Source organism: Trichosurus vulpecula, chromosome 2 (genome assembly GCF_011100635.1).
Source record: "Trichosurus vulpecula isolate mTriVul1 chromosome 2, mTriVul1.pri, whole genome shotgun sequence".
Lineage (NCBI taxonomy): Eukaryota > Metazoa > Chordata > Mammalia > Diprotodontia > Phalangeridae > Trichosurus > Trichosurus vulpecula.
The window spans coordinates 100,322,419-100,338,764 of NC_050574.1; the positions used below are offsets into that span (position 1 = coordinate 100,322,419).

The window sequence follows — 16,346 nt, forward strand, 5'->3', positions numbered from 1 at the left end:
CAGGAGTTGGGGAGGGTAGACCCAGGCACTGATTCACTGATGAACGAAGGAGAGCGCACTCTGGAACTCACTCAACAACAGGTACCAGAATCATGGCTGGGTAATAAATATGTACTGAATGAATGAATCCGAGACAAGGAGAGATCACTGAGTTATGGTGGTAGAGAGAGAACCAGGGAAATGGCTATGAGGAGCAAGAAATAATCTGACTCCCCCACCATGATCCCTGGGTGTCTGGCAATATGAGTTAAAGTGCAACCAAGGATGGGAAGTGTAGCCAGGGCACCTGGGCCTCCAGGAGGGAGCCAGAATGCAATAGGTTCAAGATGTGATCTGGTTTGTTACCTATGGAGCAGGCAGGCATTCCAGATATCACAGTGAAAGGTTGGTTGGGTAGCTTTAGAGTGGGAGGCTGGAGGGGTTGGATTGCAGGGGAGGGGAATAAGGGAGTGGCCAGAGGAGGATAGAGAAAAGCAACAGGGCATTCGGAATCACTGGAATGGAGTGGGTAGTTGGGTGGAAATGTGTTAATCACTGAGGAAGGAGCTCAGAATAATCTTATTGATGATGTAATATCACCTGAGCCTGACAATAACCTGATAGTACAGGCATAATTATGATCATATTACAGGTGAGGAAACTCCTGAAACTTTAAAGTCACACAGCTAGAAAGTAACAGAAGTGGTTGGGATCCAAATCTAGGTCATATAGGATATTAAGGAATTTTGAGGTAGAAAGGACCTCTGAGATCCCATAGACAAGGAAATTTTTTTGAGGCTCAGTGTAGAATTCATTTCATTATACAATCATATGGGCTGACGGGTGGCAATGAAATTGTTAAATTAGGCATAATTAATTTCCAGGCATTAGGATCCAGAATCAAAACAAGCACATACTCTTTTTTTTTAAGTGAAAAAAGTGCTTTGAACTGAAGAAAACAAAGAATATGTTCTTGGCCCGTAGTCAATGGTCAATAAACAAAAAAACCACACCCTCATCCCACCCTTTTCTTTCCAAACTTCCTGGATCTTTTGGTATTTTTTTGTTCTAATAGATGGTTGGATTGAGGTGGGAAGGCTTGGAGAAATTGCTACTGGATGGAAAGCAAAACCTTGGCTCATCTGTGACATGGACAGGACCCAGAGAAAACACTTGTACAGAATTATTCATTGTATAAAATTTGTTATAAACAGATCAACAAAGAACTGTTTCGATGGGCCATCTGCTGGGATAAAGGCAGAACGCTTCTCCCTTCACACAATGGATCTGTTTCTAAGAAGTCAAACTAATCCTTTGGAGAGTCCTTTTACAAAGAAATAATTACTCCCTATTTAGCCCCTTTTGAGGATAAATCTGGAATTTTATATAGAAACTCAGTTAACCAGTTTGATCAGAAAGGGAGTGATCAATGTCAGATAATGTGACAATACTAAAATGCAACAAGCATTTATTAAGCATCTACTTATGTACCAGGCAATCGTGCTAAGTGCCACATGTATGCGAATACAATTCTACATATAATTATATAAATGACTTAAATTATATTTTACATGTAATTTAGATCATTTAATTATATTAATAAGTTATATACACACACACACACACACACACACACACACACACACACACACACATATATATAGCCCAAAACGAACAAAATCACCCATTCTGTTTTATAACAACGGAGGTTCACTGTTTCTTTTTGAGCCTAGTGCAATCACCAGCCAAATATGAATGATGACAAAAAGGGATGAATTTTAGTTATTAAATTGGCCTTGCTATTCAAGGGAAAGGATGTCAAACATGTATTTTAACGTATTTAGGAAAGAATGCTGGAATGATTGGGGAATGAGGAGATGTGAGTTTTCATCTGGCAATTCTGTTTTCCCCTCTGGGTCTCAGGTTTTGTTATTGGTAGAAATGATCAGGTCAGACCATATGAATCTGAAGCAAACCAAAGAATTCCATGGGGAGTGGAGAGGGGTGGTATATTCAACAAATACCCATCCATTTTGCTGACACTATAGGTCATACATAACGTGTTCATTAGGGCAATGAAACCAAATATTTGTGGAAATCAATGCCATGACCACAAAGTTGACTTATTAGCGAAGAACCAATCACGAAACAAACCCCATAACATATCACCACACCATCAGCCTCAGTTCAATGAACCATAAGAAAAACAACAAAAATTAAAGGATCTTAGAGGTCATCCAGTTCAACTGCCTCATTTGAAAAATGAGGAAAACGAGGCCCAGAGAGGTTAAGTGATTTTCAGGGTTTGGTTTCTAACTTGTGTCCTATGACTCCAAGATCAGAGCTTTTTCCACCATATCATGCTACAAACTAAACCTAAAAGCAAAATTAATGTTATTCAAAATGTTGTAGGTTACACTGATCCTGGAATAAAGAGAGCAAACTCAAAAAGGTAAGGAGTCGTTTAGTACCCACTAAGTTCAGTTAAGAACTTTGGCGTTAACATTAACAGCGATACAAAGGAAGAGGCCAGGAGAGATGATTCAAATCTTCCTTATTTGACTCAATAAACTGTTGAAATTCTATGAACTGTCATTCAAATGAGATGAGTGAGGGCAAGTATATTTGCATTCCATCCTACAGAAATTCTTTATAAAGTATTTACTTCAAAAATTCATCATTACTTCTAATTCAATCTATTTTAAATACATTAGGTCATCACGATTGGAGAGCTCTGGCTACTCAAGGGATCTGGGGTGAGACTTCACTTCTTGGGGCCTCGGTTTTCTCATCTGTAAAATCAGGGAGTTAAATTCTAGCTCTAAATTCCATCAGTCTCTCATGACATGGATGGAAGGTTTTTCTGGCACACTTGAACTCCTTGGTACTGGAGTACAGTGTCAAGTGTCACTACAACCATTCCAGTTACTTAAAAGGGAGCTGAATTAAAATGGAAAGAAGAGCTCAAGTGAGGGGCCATATTCTTACAATATGCCAAGGAGCAATAACGAACGTAGCACATGTCAAACCTTGTGGCCAGATTCCAAAAGACCTCCTTCAATCCTAAAAAAAATCTACTAGGATCCCAGTCTGACCAAAGTTTCTGAGTTAAAAAGACCACCCTTGAGGAACAGGCTCATATATACAAAAGTATTTACAGCAGCTCTTTTTGCGATGGCAAAGAATCAGAAATTGAGGGGGTGCCCATCAACTGGGGAATGGCTGTATGAGTTATGATAGATGCCTGTGATTGAATACTATTGTGCTATAAGAAATGAAGAGAGGGGTGGTCTCAGAAAAACCTGATTAGACTTATACGAAGTGATGCGAAGTGAACAGAACCAGAAAATTCATATGCAGTAATAGCAACATAATAACGATCAACTGTGAAAGACTTACCTATCCTGATCAAGACAATGATCCAAGACAATTCTGAAGGCCTCGTGATGAAAAATGCTATCCACATCCAGAGAAAGAACTATCGGACTGAAGTATTTTTTTCACTTTCTTTTTCTTGCTATTTTTTTGGTTTTGTTTTTTGCAATATAGCTAATAAGGAAATATGTTTTGCGTGACCTCTCCTGTATGACTGATACATCATTTGCTTTCTCAATGGCAGAAGGAAGGGCGAGAATTTGGAGCCCAAAATTTTTAAAAATGAATGTTAAAACTAAATAAAAAATTAAAGGCAAGAAAAGACCATCCTTTAGCTTAAGCCTGTTATGTCCATAGCTGAAGCTCACTGGGCCGTTAGCCCAATACCTTGGCAGGCTTTAAAATGTTACAGATCCCAGTGCTGGAATGAAGGAGAATAAACTCACACTCATGGAATGTTGGGACTGGAAATAAATTTAGAAATTGGAGGCCGAGTGGCAGTGGAGAGTGCTAGAGAGTCAGGAGAAAACTGGAATCAAATCCTGCCAACCCTTAGCTGTTAGTGACTGAACCTCTTGGTTTTCTCATCTGTATGATAGGAATGTCAATACCTGTAATTTTATTAATGCCTTTAAACTTTATTGAGTCAGTGTGAGATTCAAAGGAAATAAGAAATAATCCGTGGAAACTCCTACACAAAATTACAAGTGTAAACTTTTGACTTTCACTTGGTCTCATTCTCTCATTTTGCAGATAAAGAAACTGAGGGCCAGAGACAGTCAAGTGACCTTCCCCTAGATGACAAAACTTAGTAACACAGGGGGGGTGCGCCGGCCCAGGGGTAGGGCAGTGCAGAAACCAAGCCTTTCTGACTCTCCATTAAGGAAGAGATAAAGACTAAAAAGAGAAGTCAGTAGAAAGGAAATACTAAAAGAAGCAGTTAGCTGTTGAAGATGAAGATAAGAAATGCAGACTAAAGGAGGATAGAATTTAATAAACATTTTTCTGGTCTAAGTTCATCTTCTTTTTTTCAAAGTCCTAGCAATCCATGTAATTTCTAGTATGCCTACCGTCTTGTATTTCAACGGACTCTTCTTGATTTTATACTGTCTTTTTAGTACAGGGAGATAGAGCAACATTAATCATTAAAACTTATTAAAAGCAGAGAATAAGAGAAGTAAAGGTCGCAGGAGTTTATCCTTAGTTCACTCAAGCTAAAAAAAAAAAAAGGAAAGAAAATGTTGCTTATGTCATCTTAACACACATTGAAGTTCAAAGGCCATAATTTTAGATAGAAACTCCCCAGATGGTTCACATGAAAACTGAGGTATTTATAAATCTGTGGTAGTTCTAATTCAATGACCATTTTCCACCATCAAAACAAACAAAAAAAAACCCCACAACAACTCATCCAGAAATAGCTTTATGCTTAAGTTTTATGTTACAAAATTATCTTGCTGCCAATCACTTACCAGGTTTGTTGAATAGAAAGTACTTAGTGAAAAGCAAGAATATACCTCTACTATGAGAGCAGGAACAGAATTTATCATTAAAAAAAATACACTGTTTAGGAATAAGTTTAAAGCAGATGCAAATACCCCATTTATTCTCAATGCTTTTAAAAAAAAAAGTTCTATTTCATCCAAATGGTGATGAGCTATATTGGGTTTTCCTTCAGAATTAAAAGAACTTTAACAGACTATACTTATTTTCCAACGGTTTTTATTCACTCAATTGTTGGCAAGATTCAGAAAACGTCCTGTAAGATGACAAATAATACAAGAACTACAACAGGCTTTATTTAAAAAGTCTTTCATTTAAAAAACAAGTATTTACTGAAGAATACAACTGGTAGTAAAATTAGTTCTCAAGTAGCAATTGTCCTAAGGGACAAACAGGATACACTCATCTCTAGTAACCTCCTTTGTGTAAAAGCATTTCACTATTTTTTTTTAAAAAGGAATTAAAAACAAAACCCAGACAATTTCCCATAAATCTTCCCAAGTTTCTTGAGAGCAAGAGTTAAATGTTTCTGAGTCTTGCAAATCACATTTCTTTCTGAATAATATCCCTTTCCTCCCACCCCCAGAGCAAGCTATCGTTTGTGGAAAAAACTGAGGAAAAAAAAAAGCGTTCAGCGAGAATAACCAACCCACAGATTGCACAGTATGCGCAATATTCTGTTTACAATGAAAGAAATTAGTTGTGCAAAAAAACCAACTTTCATTTGGATGGGCAAATGAATTTCAGTTAACAGAAAGCAGCTGAAACTCATCTAGTCTTACGGGGGTTTGTAAAACCTGTAGCAAGCTTTGTTGTGTTTTTTAGTCTCAGTAAGTTTAAGAGATTGAATTAATCAGTGTCTCCCTTGGACTGGATGACTTCTTTCTGGCCCTTTCTCTACACATTGATGATATCATAGATCACCTTTATGAAGGCAACATAATATGGGAGAAAGCTCACTAGGATCTTGAGCCAAAGGACGTGGGTTCAAATCCTGCTGCTAACACTTGCTGCAGCCATCTGGGCCTCAGTTTAATCTGTAAGATCAGGGCATTGGTATAGGTGATTTCTCAGGTCCTTTCTAGCTGGAAAGCTATACCAAGGCTTCTTTAAAAGGACCTTCCTTTGTAATTATATTGATTAAGCTGGCTCTGGAGTGGAGGTGAGAAAATGTCCCACCCTCCCTTCACCAATGAAGGGGCAGGGAGTCACAGGCCTGAGAGCGCCATACATTTTGCTTTTACTTCTCTTTAAAAAACAAAACAAACAAACCCCCCACCACTTTCTACCAAGTGAAAGCTTAAGCAATGAGGAAATAGATGATCCAGAAATAAATGTAATATTAAAAAAAAATAGGTATGCATAAAATCCAAACATAAAAAGTTTCTTTTTAATAAATATTGTAACTAAAATAGAATGCTTTGTGTCATCAATTCAATTCAGCATGCATTTTTTAAACGCCTACTCTGTACAAAGTCCAAAGAAATTACCCTCTAGGATCCGGAGATATTAAATGGAAAAAAAAATGCAGATGGCCATATCTTGAAGGAGCTGACAGTCTATTAGGAGGAAACAATAAATACGAGATAAACATAGGTTTTCACCCACATCTACAAAATGAAATAGTTGGGCTAGATGACCACTGAGGTCCCTGCCAGCTCAAAAATCTATGATTCTAAGATTCTAAATACAAAGGAATGGGGTGGGAGGAAGAGGAACCACAGGAATAGAACATTAACTGAGACATGAGAAGAGCAGAGACTCAAAAGTTGAGATAGGGGTTCCAAGAGGCAGAGGTACCCCAAAACAGCAAAACTGCCCCAGAAGAAAAAATTTTTGTCTGTGTACCTCAACTGAATATTAAATAACCCTCTAAATAACCTCACTTCATCAACCTTAAGATGTTTTCTATACCAAAAAACGGACCAAGTTTGAAGAATTCCTTGTACACTAATTTAACATTAAATACTCCTTTAAATTAAATTAAGCAACCTGCGTTACTGATAGTTTCTATTCCTCCCCGCCCCCCACCTTGTTTGGAGCCCTAGGCATCATAAATGGATAGAACAAGTGAATAATCATTAACTCTGAGACGCTCAATTAAGGGTGCAAACTCTAGCTCTGAAATGGCCTCAGAGAATACTTCTGCCCAGGTAAAGTCACCCTACAGTGACAACGTGGAATTTCCCCCACAATCCTCCAACCACTGTCAACAATATATTTGCTGGTCAAGAGAAAAGGTATTAAAAAAGAGAGAGAGAGAGAAAAGGTATTCAGTAAGGCAATATTAAGGAGGACACAATGTAGAGAAGACCCAAGCAGGAAATTACCATCTTTCACCTCCATCTGCGCCATTCCCAAGCCCCTGAAGTTTCATCCCAACCTCCCCCGGGCGCTGTAAAGTTTGCAAAGAGCTTCACAAATATTATCTCATCTGATCCTCACAACCATCCTGGGAAGTGGGTGCTCTTATTATCCCCATTTTACAGACGAGGAAACTGAGGCAGAGAGCAATTAAAGAGACTTGCCCAGAGTCACACAGTGACATTTGAACTAAAATCTTCCTGACTCCAGGTCAAGCTAGCTAGCACTCTATCTACTGAGTCACCAAGTTATCTTATGGGAAGTAAAAAATAAAAAATAAACAAACAAAAAAAAACCCTGATAGTATGAATCACAAGATAAACTCGAGTAATGGGAGATATAGGATTTCACGAGAGTCCTTGAGGCAAGAAAAGGAAGAAAAAGCCTGCCAACTGCTAAACTACAGAGAAATGAGGCCATATGTGGCAATAGGATTTAGCAGTATTCTCAAGAAATGTACCACAACCCCCTCACACTCACACTTAATAGAGGGGGAAAACAAAGCTAGAAAAGGTTAAAGGGCTTTGCCCAAGGGTCACAGAGGGGCCACACCTCTTTCTCAAGTCCATCTTTCTCGGGACCTAAATTTAACAAAGGAGGAAGTAAACTAAAGTCTGATTGGATTGAGGAAGTATTTGTTGCTTTTACAACAACAACAAAAAACCACCAGAGGTCTGCCAAATACAATTACATAATACAGTGCTAGAGTTGGCATATTTCCTTCTGTATTTACAAATGCTAAGTGCACCTATTTTCCAGAGTTAAGTGAAAAGCAGTCTGCAACCTAACCTACAGGAAAAGTTTCCAATCTGGGGGACATGTATTCATTCCGTCTGAAGGGCTCAAGGTACCCCCCCTATGTTTTCTAATTATCTATTGACAGCTATTCCTCCCCTTCCCCTTCTAAGGGCTTGGCCAACAAAAAAGAGAAACAGAGAGTATAAGACAAAAAGGGAAGACAGAATTATTTACAATAATCAAGGGAGGCAGCAAATCGGGATCAATATGGGACAAGACGATTTAACAATAGGCAATGGAAAACAAAACAACTTCCAAGTCTCCAACCTACACTAGAAAGCCAGTGGGGAACTGCAAGGGACTGGGGGGAGGGGGAGGGAGACTGAGGGTTGAATTTGCAAAGCAGAGAAGATGATGATGTCACTCTAAAGGAGAAAAGGGTACTGTGGTCACTAGTTCATAAGTGGTTTAGGCCACAAATGATCCAATCTAATCAACTCAAGAGGGTTAAAGGAAGGGGCAAACCTACAACAGAACGATTCTGTGTTTTTATCTTGAGAAAGCAGCTGCAGAAACATACAGCATGGTTTGGATACAGTCATTATCACGGAACCAGAAAAATCTAAAAGGAAATACTGATTTTGCACTTTATTGTCCAAGCTTTTAAGGTTCAGAAGTTCTTTCACAAAAATTTACCCTGAAATAAGGTTTTAATTTACATGTAAATGACTGATTAGAAAGATTGCACTCTTAAGGCACAGCAATATTTTGTCACAAGCTGAAGAAAAGGCCCCTTTCAGTGAGGAGCTGCAAAAGGAGTTAGTCATCTGTATCTGCCAATTCACTGATTACTGCCTTAGTTCCAAAGCAGGACTTTGGCCTTTATTGCTCAGTCTTGGTATTTTTGTTTGATGTGTGGCTTTCAGAAAACAGAAAGAGGGTTAGAAAGCCACAGTTATGTATTGTTACTTTTTATAGGTGCCTACAATGTCAAATCTGAAGGTGAACTTTTGGAACTTCTGAAGCTTTCCCTGAAGCCTCACTGTACCAGAAATCATGAGAAAAATTATCAGGGGCTGATTTTAAGTCTTTCCAGCCAAAAAAAAAATCTGATTTTAGTCCAAAGATTTTCAGATCTCCCAGAGGATCCAGGCCAAGACAAGTAAGGCTTCACCAAAAAATGATGTCACCCAATTTCTTCCTCTGGATTTTTTTTTTTTAAAGAGGAGGAGTCAGTTATATATACAGTCTTGTGATGATAGTTGTTTTCTACTTTCAGGTTTTAGTTTTTCTTGCTTTATTATACCAAGTTGGTCTAATACTTAGCACTTTCGGGAGAGGGGGGCACATGAATGTTAAATAAAAACAAATGTTCAAATAATCTGCTTCTGAAATTACAATATAATAGACCTATCCTAAATGTGTTATTTTAGGACTTTGCAGAGGATTCAGAAAAGCAACCTGCACAGAGCAAATTCTTAATCCACTTAGGGACTCGCTCACTGTTTCTATTTCAAAGTAAGACAAATCTATATCAAAATTAACTTTTGGAGCTTGAGGTTTTTTGTTTTTAATCCCTTACCCTTCCACACATATACACCAAAAAAGCACAGGGAAGGTGAAATTAATATTATGTGTCTCAAAGTCGTGAATAATTTGGTAAGCATAGAATCTTGGAATTGGAAGGGACCTTAGAATTCCATCTATTCTAAATCAATACAAGAATCCCCTCTACAACATTCTGGGCAAGGAGGTCATCCAGTTATTCGAATACTTCTAAGTAACCAGCAAGGAACCGTAGCCCCATTTCAATTTTTATTGTTAGAACTGGACAAAACCTTGAAAAACCACCAGCAGTGGTCTGACACACAATAATTAGGCTTCCTTTATAAGTTAAAACAATATTTGAATCTTTCTAATAATTAGAAGACATATTATCTAATTGGAAAGGAAAAGTATTCCATCGCAGGTGTCTTTTAAAAAGTTGGCAGAAATAAACAATGTCTGTTAAGTTGCAAAAATATACTTTTCACATAAGTTAAAATAACACAAGGAGAAATGCAATAATCTTTTGCTGTAGTTTCTTCTGTTAAGCTAAAAGAAACTCCGGCAAAAGGTTATTGCATTCTTCCTGTGTTATTTTAACTTCTGTGATGAGTGCCACAAAACAAATGCTTTCTAAACAGCCTTAGTGGATAAAAAGAATCATTAATGGAAACAAGAGTCCCAGAGCACTGCTCTGTTATTAATTTTAAAGCAGAATACTATTCTCTATACAAAAACAAAAACTGGAGATGAAGGGCGGGGGAGAGGTTTGCTAAATTTTCAGTTTCATCTACAGTTGAGTGTTATTCACAGGTTTCTATTTTTTGGGGGGGGGGAGGGGGGAGGGGAACCTATGACCAGTTTCCAAACACAGCCTCATAACAATTCCTTTGATAGGAGTGAAATTGTTGGAGGGAAATTGTTTTACTTGTAAAATTAACAACTAATTCCTCACTCCAGCCAACCTGCCTGCTTGTCTTCTCTCCCCACGGTTAAGTTCAGCCGCCAATACGGATGGGCCAGAGGAGGGAAAAAAAGAAAGGAGGGTGAGGAAGAAAATGGTTTTAAATAAGAGGCTTAAAGCTTGCTGGACTCAGTCCAAGTACTGTTCGGCTCCAAAACGAAAGCAGAAAAAGAACCCGAGGTTTGGGCTCGTTCTGATGTCAGCCATTTTAGGATTTATTTATAAAGTGGGAGGGAGTGACAAACTCGGCTGGGGGGACGCGGGGGGTGGGGTGGTGTTTTTGTTGTGCACGTTACCTCCATAGGTCCGGGGCGAAGCCCCCCAGTGCACGCAGCGGCAGCGGCGGCTGCAGCCCCAGCCCTCCTCCCCGCCCCGACTGCACCAATGACAGCGAACCCGGCACACAGCTTTCCATCCAGCTAGCCTCCAGTCCGTCCCCGGGCTGCCCGTGCAAAGTGAGGAGCTCGCCATTCCCCCTCCAGCACACGCACTTCCCTACAAAGGAGCCGGCCCGGGCCGAAGGAGAAAGGGGGCAACTGAAGGAGCGGAGAGCTTTAGTTTCCCCTAGGAAGTAGAGGCTCCCCTCCTTCACCCCCACTTCATCCAGAGATCCCAGCCGGACTACGATCCTTGCAACTTGATCTAAATCGCCCCGTCCCCATCCCAGCGGCTGTCCCCGGGATGCCCTCGGGGCGCCCCCCACCGCGATCCTTCTCCCCCTCCAGATTCCGCCCCAGCCCCTCCCCAGCCCTGCCCCGCACCCGGACCTTGCAGTCCACACTGACGGCGTCCGGAGGGATGATGAGCGCCTCCTCGCCGCTCTTGGGCTCCTCCTTCTTGGCCTCCTTCTGGGCCAGAGCCGAGTTAAATGCCACCTTCACCATGGCGCGGCCTCTCGCTGCCCTCGCGGGGTGGGGAGCGGCACTCGCTGCGGGCCGGCTGCAAGCGGCAGCTGCCTTCTCCTCCTCCTCCTCCTCCGCCCGGGCTCCGAGCTAGCGAAGGGCCCCTGCTCAGGCTGCGGCCGGACTGCAAGGTCCTTGTGCTGCGAGCTCCGGCTGCGCCTGCACTGCCCCCGCTGCCGCCGCCGCCGCCGCCGCTGTTACTGCTCCTGCTCCTGCGGCTCCAGCTCCTGCACTCCGGCTCTCGGGTTCCCGCTGTGCAGGCTGTGGACTCTCACGCACCCAGGGGGAAAGGCGGGGTAGGGGGCGGGGCGATTCTCCTCCGGGGGCGGGGGAGGAGAAAAGGGGAGGGTGACCGAGCAAAGCTACCCGCACCGCCTCCGGGCTGGGGAACCGGCCGGGGGAGCCGCGCTGGCGGCGAGTAACCGGATCCTCCTCTCCTTTGGTTTCTTATTTTGAGCATAATTGAGCCAACTTTTCTGGGGTCTCCTAAAACAGATGGGTCTTAATCTCTTGCAGCTCCCAGCCACTCCCACGGAGAGTGCTTCTACAGGTATGAAAGTTTAGGCGCAGTTTGCTCCCTGCCTCAGTTTCCTCATCTGTTTAAGTGCACTGACACTGGGGAGTCTTTGAACTTCTGCACCCTGCTTGGTGAGATAAATATCCCTTATCCCAGAGATCAGCTTTCTTTTCTGGCTGTGTGGGTCCCACCCACGGGCGGTTACCTGAGTCAGACTCGCTTTTCTCTCGCCCTTCTTTTTCCCTTCCTCCGTCTCCCTCCTCTTCCCCTCCCCCCTCCTCTTCCTCGTCCTCCTCCTCGGTCAGTCTTCCTGTTGTGACCTGCCTCTAGAGAGCAGTTCTCTCTCTTGCTAATGTCTGCACCACATTTGAACCCGAACCGTTCTCTTGCGGTTGGATAAAGCTCACATATTCACTTTTATGTATGTGACACAACTCCAAAGAGACACAATGCAGACACTTAGTAATCACCTACTCCCGGTGTGCAAGGGACGTGGTAACTTGCATTTTTGTAAAAATGGGCTCAGAAATCGTGACTTGTAGGTCACAGATAGGTAACACAATTGAAGCTAGGTCCTCTGCATCCAGCTTCACCGTTCTTTTCACTGCACATACTTCGCTTATTTTATAAAACAGGTTTCCACTCTAATCCAACCTTTTCGCTGCTTTCGAAGTGATTTTCCTTAAGCACGAGTCTGACCGTGTCATTTCCTTACTCAATAAACTACAGTGGCTTCCTGTTTCTTCTAGGATAAAATATAAACTATGCTGGGCTTCTAAAGTCCTTTGTAACGTAGCCCCAACCTACCTTTTCAGCGTTGTTATGTGTTATTCTTCCCACGCTACAGTGTAGCCAGCCTTCTTGTTATTCCTCATACATTATACTCCGTTTCTCCTTGTCTTTGCTTGGCTAAGGAACTTGGAACCCCAATTCCCCACTCCTTCCTCCCATCTCTTTTAATCTTTTACTTCCTTAGCTGCATGAAGCCTTTCTAGTTCTCTCCAGCTGCTACTGCATTCTCCACCCCCATTTACTTTTTAACATATTCTGTGCATTAAAAGAATCTATAAAATCATGTGTACCGATCTCAGTATGGAATATAAGCTGCTCTCGGGCAGGGACTATTTCCTTTTTATCTTTGTACCACTAGTGCCAAATATAGCACAGAGAAGGAGCTTAAAAAATGCTTGTTGACTGATTGAATGAAGCAAAAATGCAAAAAAAAAAAAAGAGAGAGAGAGATAACTTTAGTTGAGATGAGAGGAAGATAATTTTCATCACCCTAGAAATAGTGGAAGATTCCCATAATTGGGCCACAATTTTTTCTAGAGTAGAACAGATCTCTTGATATTGGTCTGGTGATTCTGTGTGGGATACAATAGAATTTATTGAGTAAAATTTCTATTTACTAATTGTGTAACCTGTGCAAATCATTTAATCTTTCAGGGCCTCAGAGGCTGTGAGAGATGAGCTTTGCTTTACCTTGCCCAGAACCAATTCTCCACCATCACCTCATCTCTTTGGGTCACCATCTGATCCAGACCATGCCCCCTCACCCACATCCATCTCCCCTTTCAATGATATCTTCCCCCATTAGAATATAAGCTTCTTGAAGGCAAGGGTTGTCTTGCTTGTTTTATCTGTATTCCCAACACTTAGCACTGTGCATGACCTCTGAGCAGTTATCACGGTTGTAATACCCCTGAGCACTTGTAGTCTCAAACCTCCACACTCTGCTTAACCTTGTACTACCCTGGCCCCTCACTCCTTGGTGGTTGACCTCTGTAGTGCCTTCTTCTCAATCTCAGCTGCCCTTGAAAGCCAATTCATTTTTGCTTTTACCTGGGAGGGGTGTCAATATACCTGTCCTTCCGTAGGGATTCACTGAATCACTATCCTGTTTCTTACAGATATTAACATCTAATACTGATAGCCATTATGCATTTGAGGTGACACATGACTTTGGGATACCATGCAAACATCGGGGCTTCCTTACCTCCTCAGGACGGCCCATCAAGAATCAGAAACAAGTTTCCAGTCTATTAGATTGTTTATTGCTTTCCCCAAGCTGTAGAAGTAATTAAAATTCCAGGACACAGCCGAGAAAACAGCATCCATGCTCGTGGAAACAACTTAGCTGGCAAGCAGCTAAAACCGCAGCTTTTAACTCCTCTAATTCCTGAAGGCATAACTCCCATAGCACAGGTCCCTAAGGAACTTTTACTGCCCTATAAGCACAGCCTTATTAGCATTTTCATCTTGATCTGAAGGCCTGCCTAAGCCTCTTAACCTAACAAAAGAAATAGCTATAGCCCAGAAAAGGATGATCCTTACAAAGCAGGAGAAACTTCAAAAGGAGGGATGTAGACTTGATAAGACTATGGGACTCTCTAAGAACTTATCCCTCCCTATGATGGAATACCTTCATTCATTCAGCCACCGGGGACCCAGCAGTCTAGTAGAGCTTATCCAAAAATGTTGGTGGGGGAAGTTTTCACCAGGCCACCACCACTGCCTATGAGATGTGTTCTACCTGCCTCAAACACAATGCATCTAAGCCTCTGAAGCCAGATCATGGGTAGTTACCTCTCCCAGATGCACGCTTTGAAATCTGGCAGATTGACTTCATTCAATTGCCACTTGCCCATGGTTACAAATATGCTTTGGTTCTGGTCTGTATGGTTTCCTCCTGGGGGGGGGGGGGCGGGAATGGAAGTGTTCCCTTGTCATACTGCCACAGCCTCTGGGGTAGCAAAAATCCTCTTAGAAAAAATTCATTCCACTATGCGGGGTTCCCAAAGAGATACATAGCAATAGAGGCACCTATTTCATAGGAGCTTCATTAGCAAAGTTACCTTCATCCTGGCTAAGCAGTCAGCATCTCCATTGTGCCTACCACTCCCAATCAGGAATGGTTGAAAGTGTTAATAGGATACTTAAAACCTCTCTTGCTAAATTCTCTGAGGAGCTAGGTATCCCTTGGCCCAAAGCCTGACCTTTAGCCCTGCTAGGCCTTAGATCTAGGCCATTTGGTTCCCACAAGCTCAGTCCCTATGAGATAGTAACAGGATGCCCTATGCCACTGTACCTATGGGTGGGAAGCATAGCAGCCAAAGGTTCTTCCTACAACACTGTACAAGGTTGGCTCAGAAAATCTCAGAAACTCGTGATATCGTCTAGCAGTCCCATTCTTGAGAAATTCCAACCTAGCCTCTGCTCTTTTGGTGCCTGGATTTATTGGAAAGACCATCTCTGAAAAGACTCCTTGGAGCCATGGTGGAAAGGTCCCTTTGAAAGTCCTGCTCACCACCCTCACTGGCACCAGACTCTGGGGAGTAGAGTCTTTGATCCACCTGTCACATCTCGAAAGGGCAGCACTACCCACCTGGATTGTAGCACCGACTGGTGACCTGTCCTTGAAAATAAAATGGGTCCGAAGCAGCCAATATCAGAGGCAGACTGCTGTTCCCAAGACCCCCAGGCCGAGAAGCAGATAACAGCAGATTCAGACCACCGACCCAAGAAACTGGACACGGGCTGAGGTTTGCAGTTACTCACTCTATGAACTGTCTTTTCTTTCTCCTTGCTTCTGTCTTCCCAATACCAATCTTCGTGTTTGTGGAAGTAGCAGTTTCTAGCCTCTCATTTTTACTAGTTCTTATCTCAAACTGTATGGTTTATGATATTTATTCTACTCCTAATCCCCTTACTCTGGTCATCAGACTTATATACCTTACTCCTGCTGGACCACCCACTTAGGAGCCCAATACAAAGCTTCTCTAAAACAATCAGTTTAACTGACCTTTGGGTATATTATTCATGGTCCAGGCCTTGAAACTTTAGCCATTGCCACCCTAGAAGCCTGGATCATGACCCCAGTGGCAGGGTTCTATTTTACTGACCCTCTAAGACAACATGCGCCTTGAAAACCCCTGCTCTTCCCCAGGCTGGGAAGTCAACCAATCCTGGCCTGCTCTATAGAGCAACAGCTTTTGTAAAGGGAGCAGCTCATATCCACTACCTTCACCTCTATCCCTATTCTCACAACACTGCCATGGTCCCAGGCATTAAAATACCTGGAAGTAATTCTCCCTATGGGGAAAAGGGACATCCTAACCAAGAAATTAAATGCAGATTTTAGGGCCCCTAGCATATCAGACCCTTACCTATGAGGTCCTTTACACTCAGGAGTCTCTCTAGAAACTCAGGCTCCACTTTGCATCCTGGGCACAAGCATCAACATGGGCCCTCACTTTGGCTCATTAAGTCCCATACAATGTAATTCTGTCTTCATTCTGAACTCCTCATGGGTTGCTCCCCTAAATGCTCCGCTTGACTTCTCTGGTCAGCTTCTGCGGCTACAGATTTTCCTGAACAGGACTGGGGCATCTTATAATACTACAAATGCTCCCTGTAGCAAGTGGAGTGTGGGAGCTTGCCCTAACAAATCAGGTATGGA

General features: G+C 42.2%; 1 protein-coding gene across 2 annotated transcripts in view; it reads right to left on the reverse strand.

Annotated features, from left to right (window-relative positions):
• The window catches only part of ITM2B (integral membrane protein 2B), a 33,683-nt gene extending 22,008 nt beyond the window's left edge, over positions 1-11,675 (reverse strand). Inside the window, exon 1 of one of the 2 annotated variants that reach the window (XM_036745732.1) lies at positions 11,236-11,675. In XM_036745732.1, the coding sequence (XP_036601627.1) occupies positions 11,236-11,352 (117 nt within the window). In that variant the 5' untranslated portion in view covers positions 11,353-11,675. The remainder of the gene's footprint in view (positions 1-11,235) is intronic. The other variant, XM_036745733.1, reaches the window with a different exon arrangement.
• Positions 11,676-16,346: the final 4,671 nt, after the last annotated feature.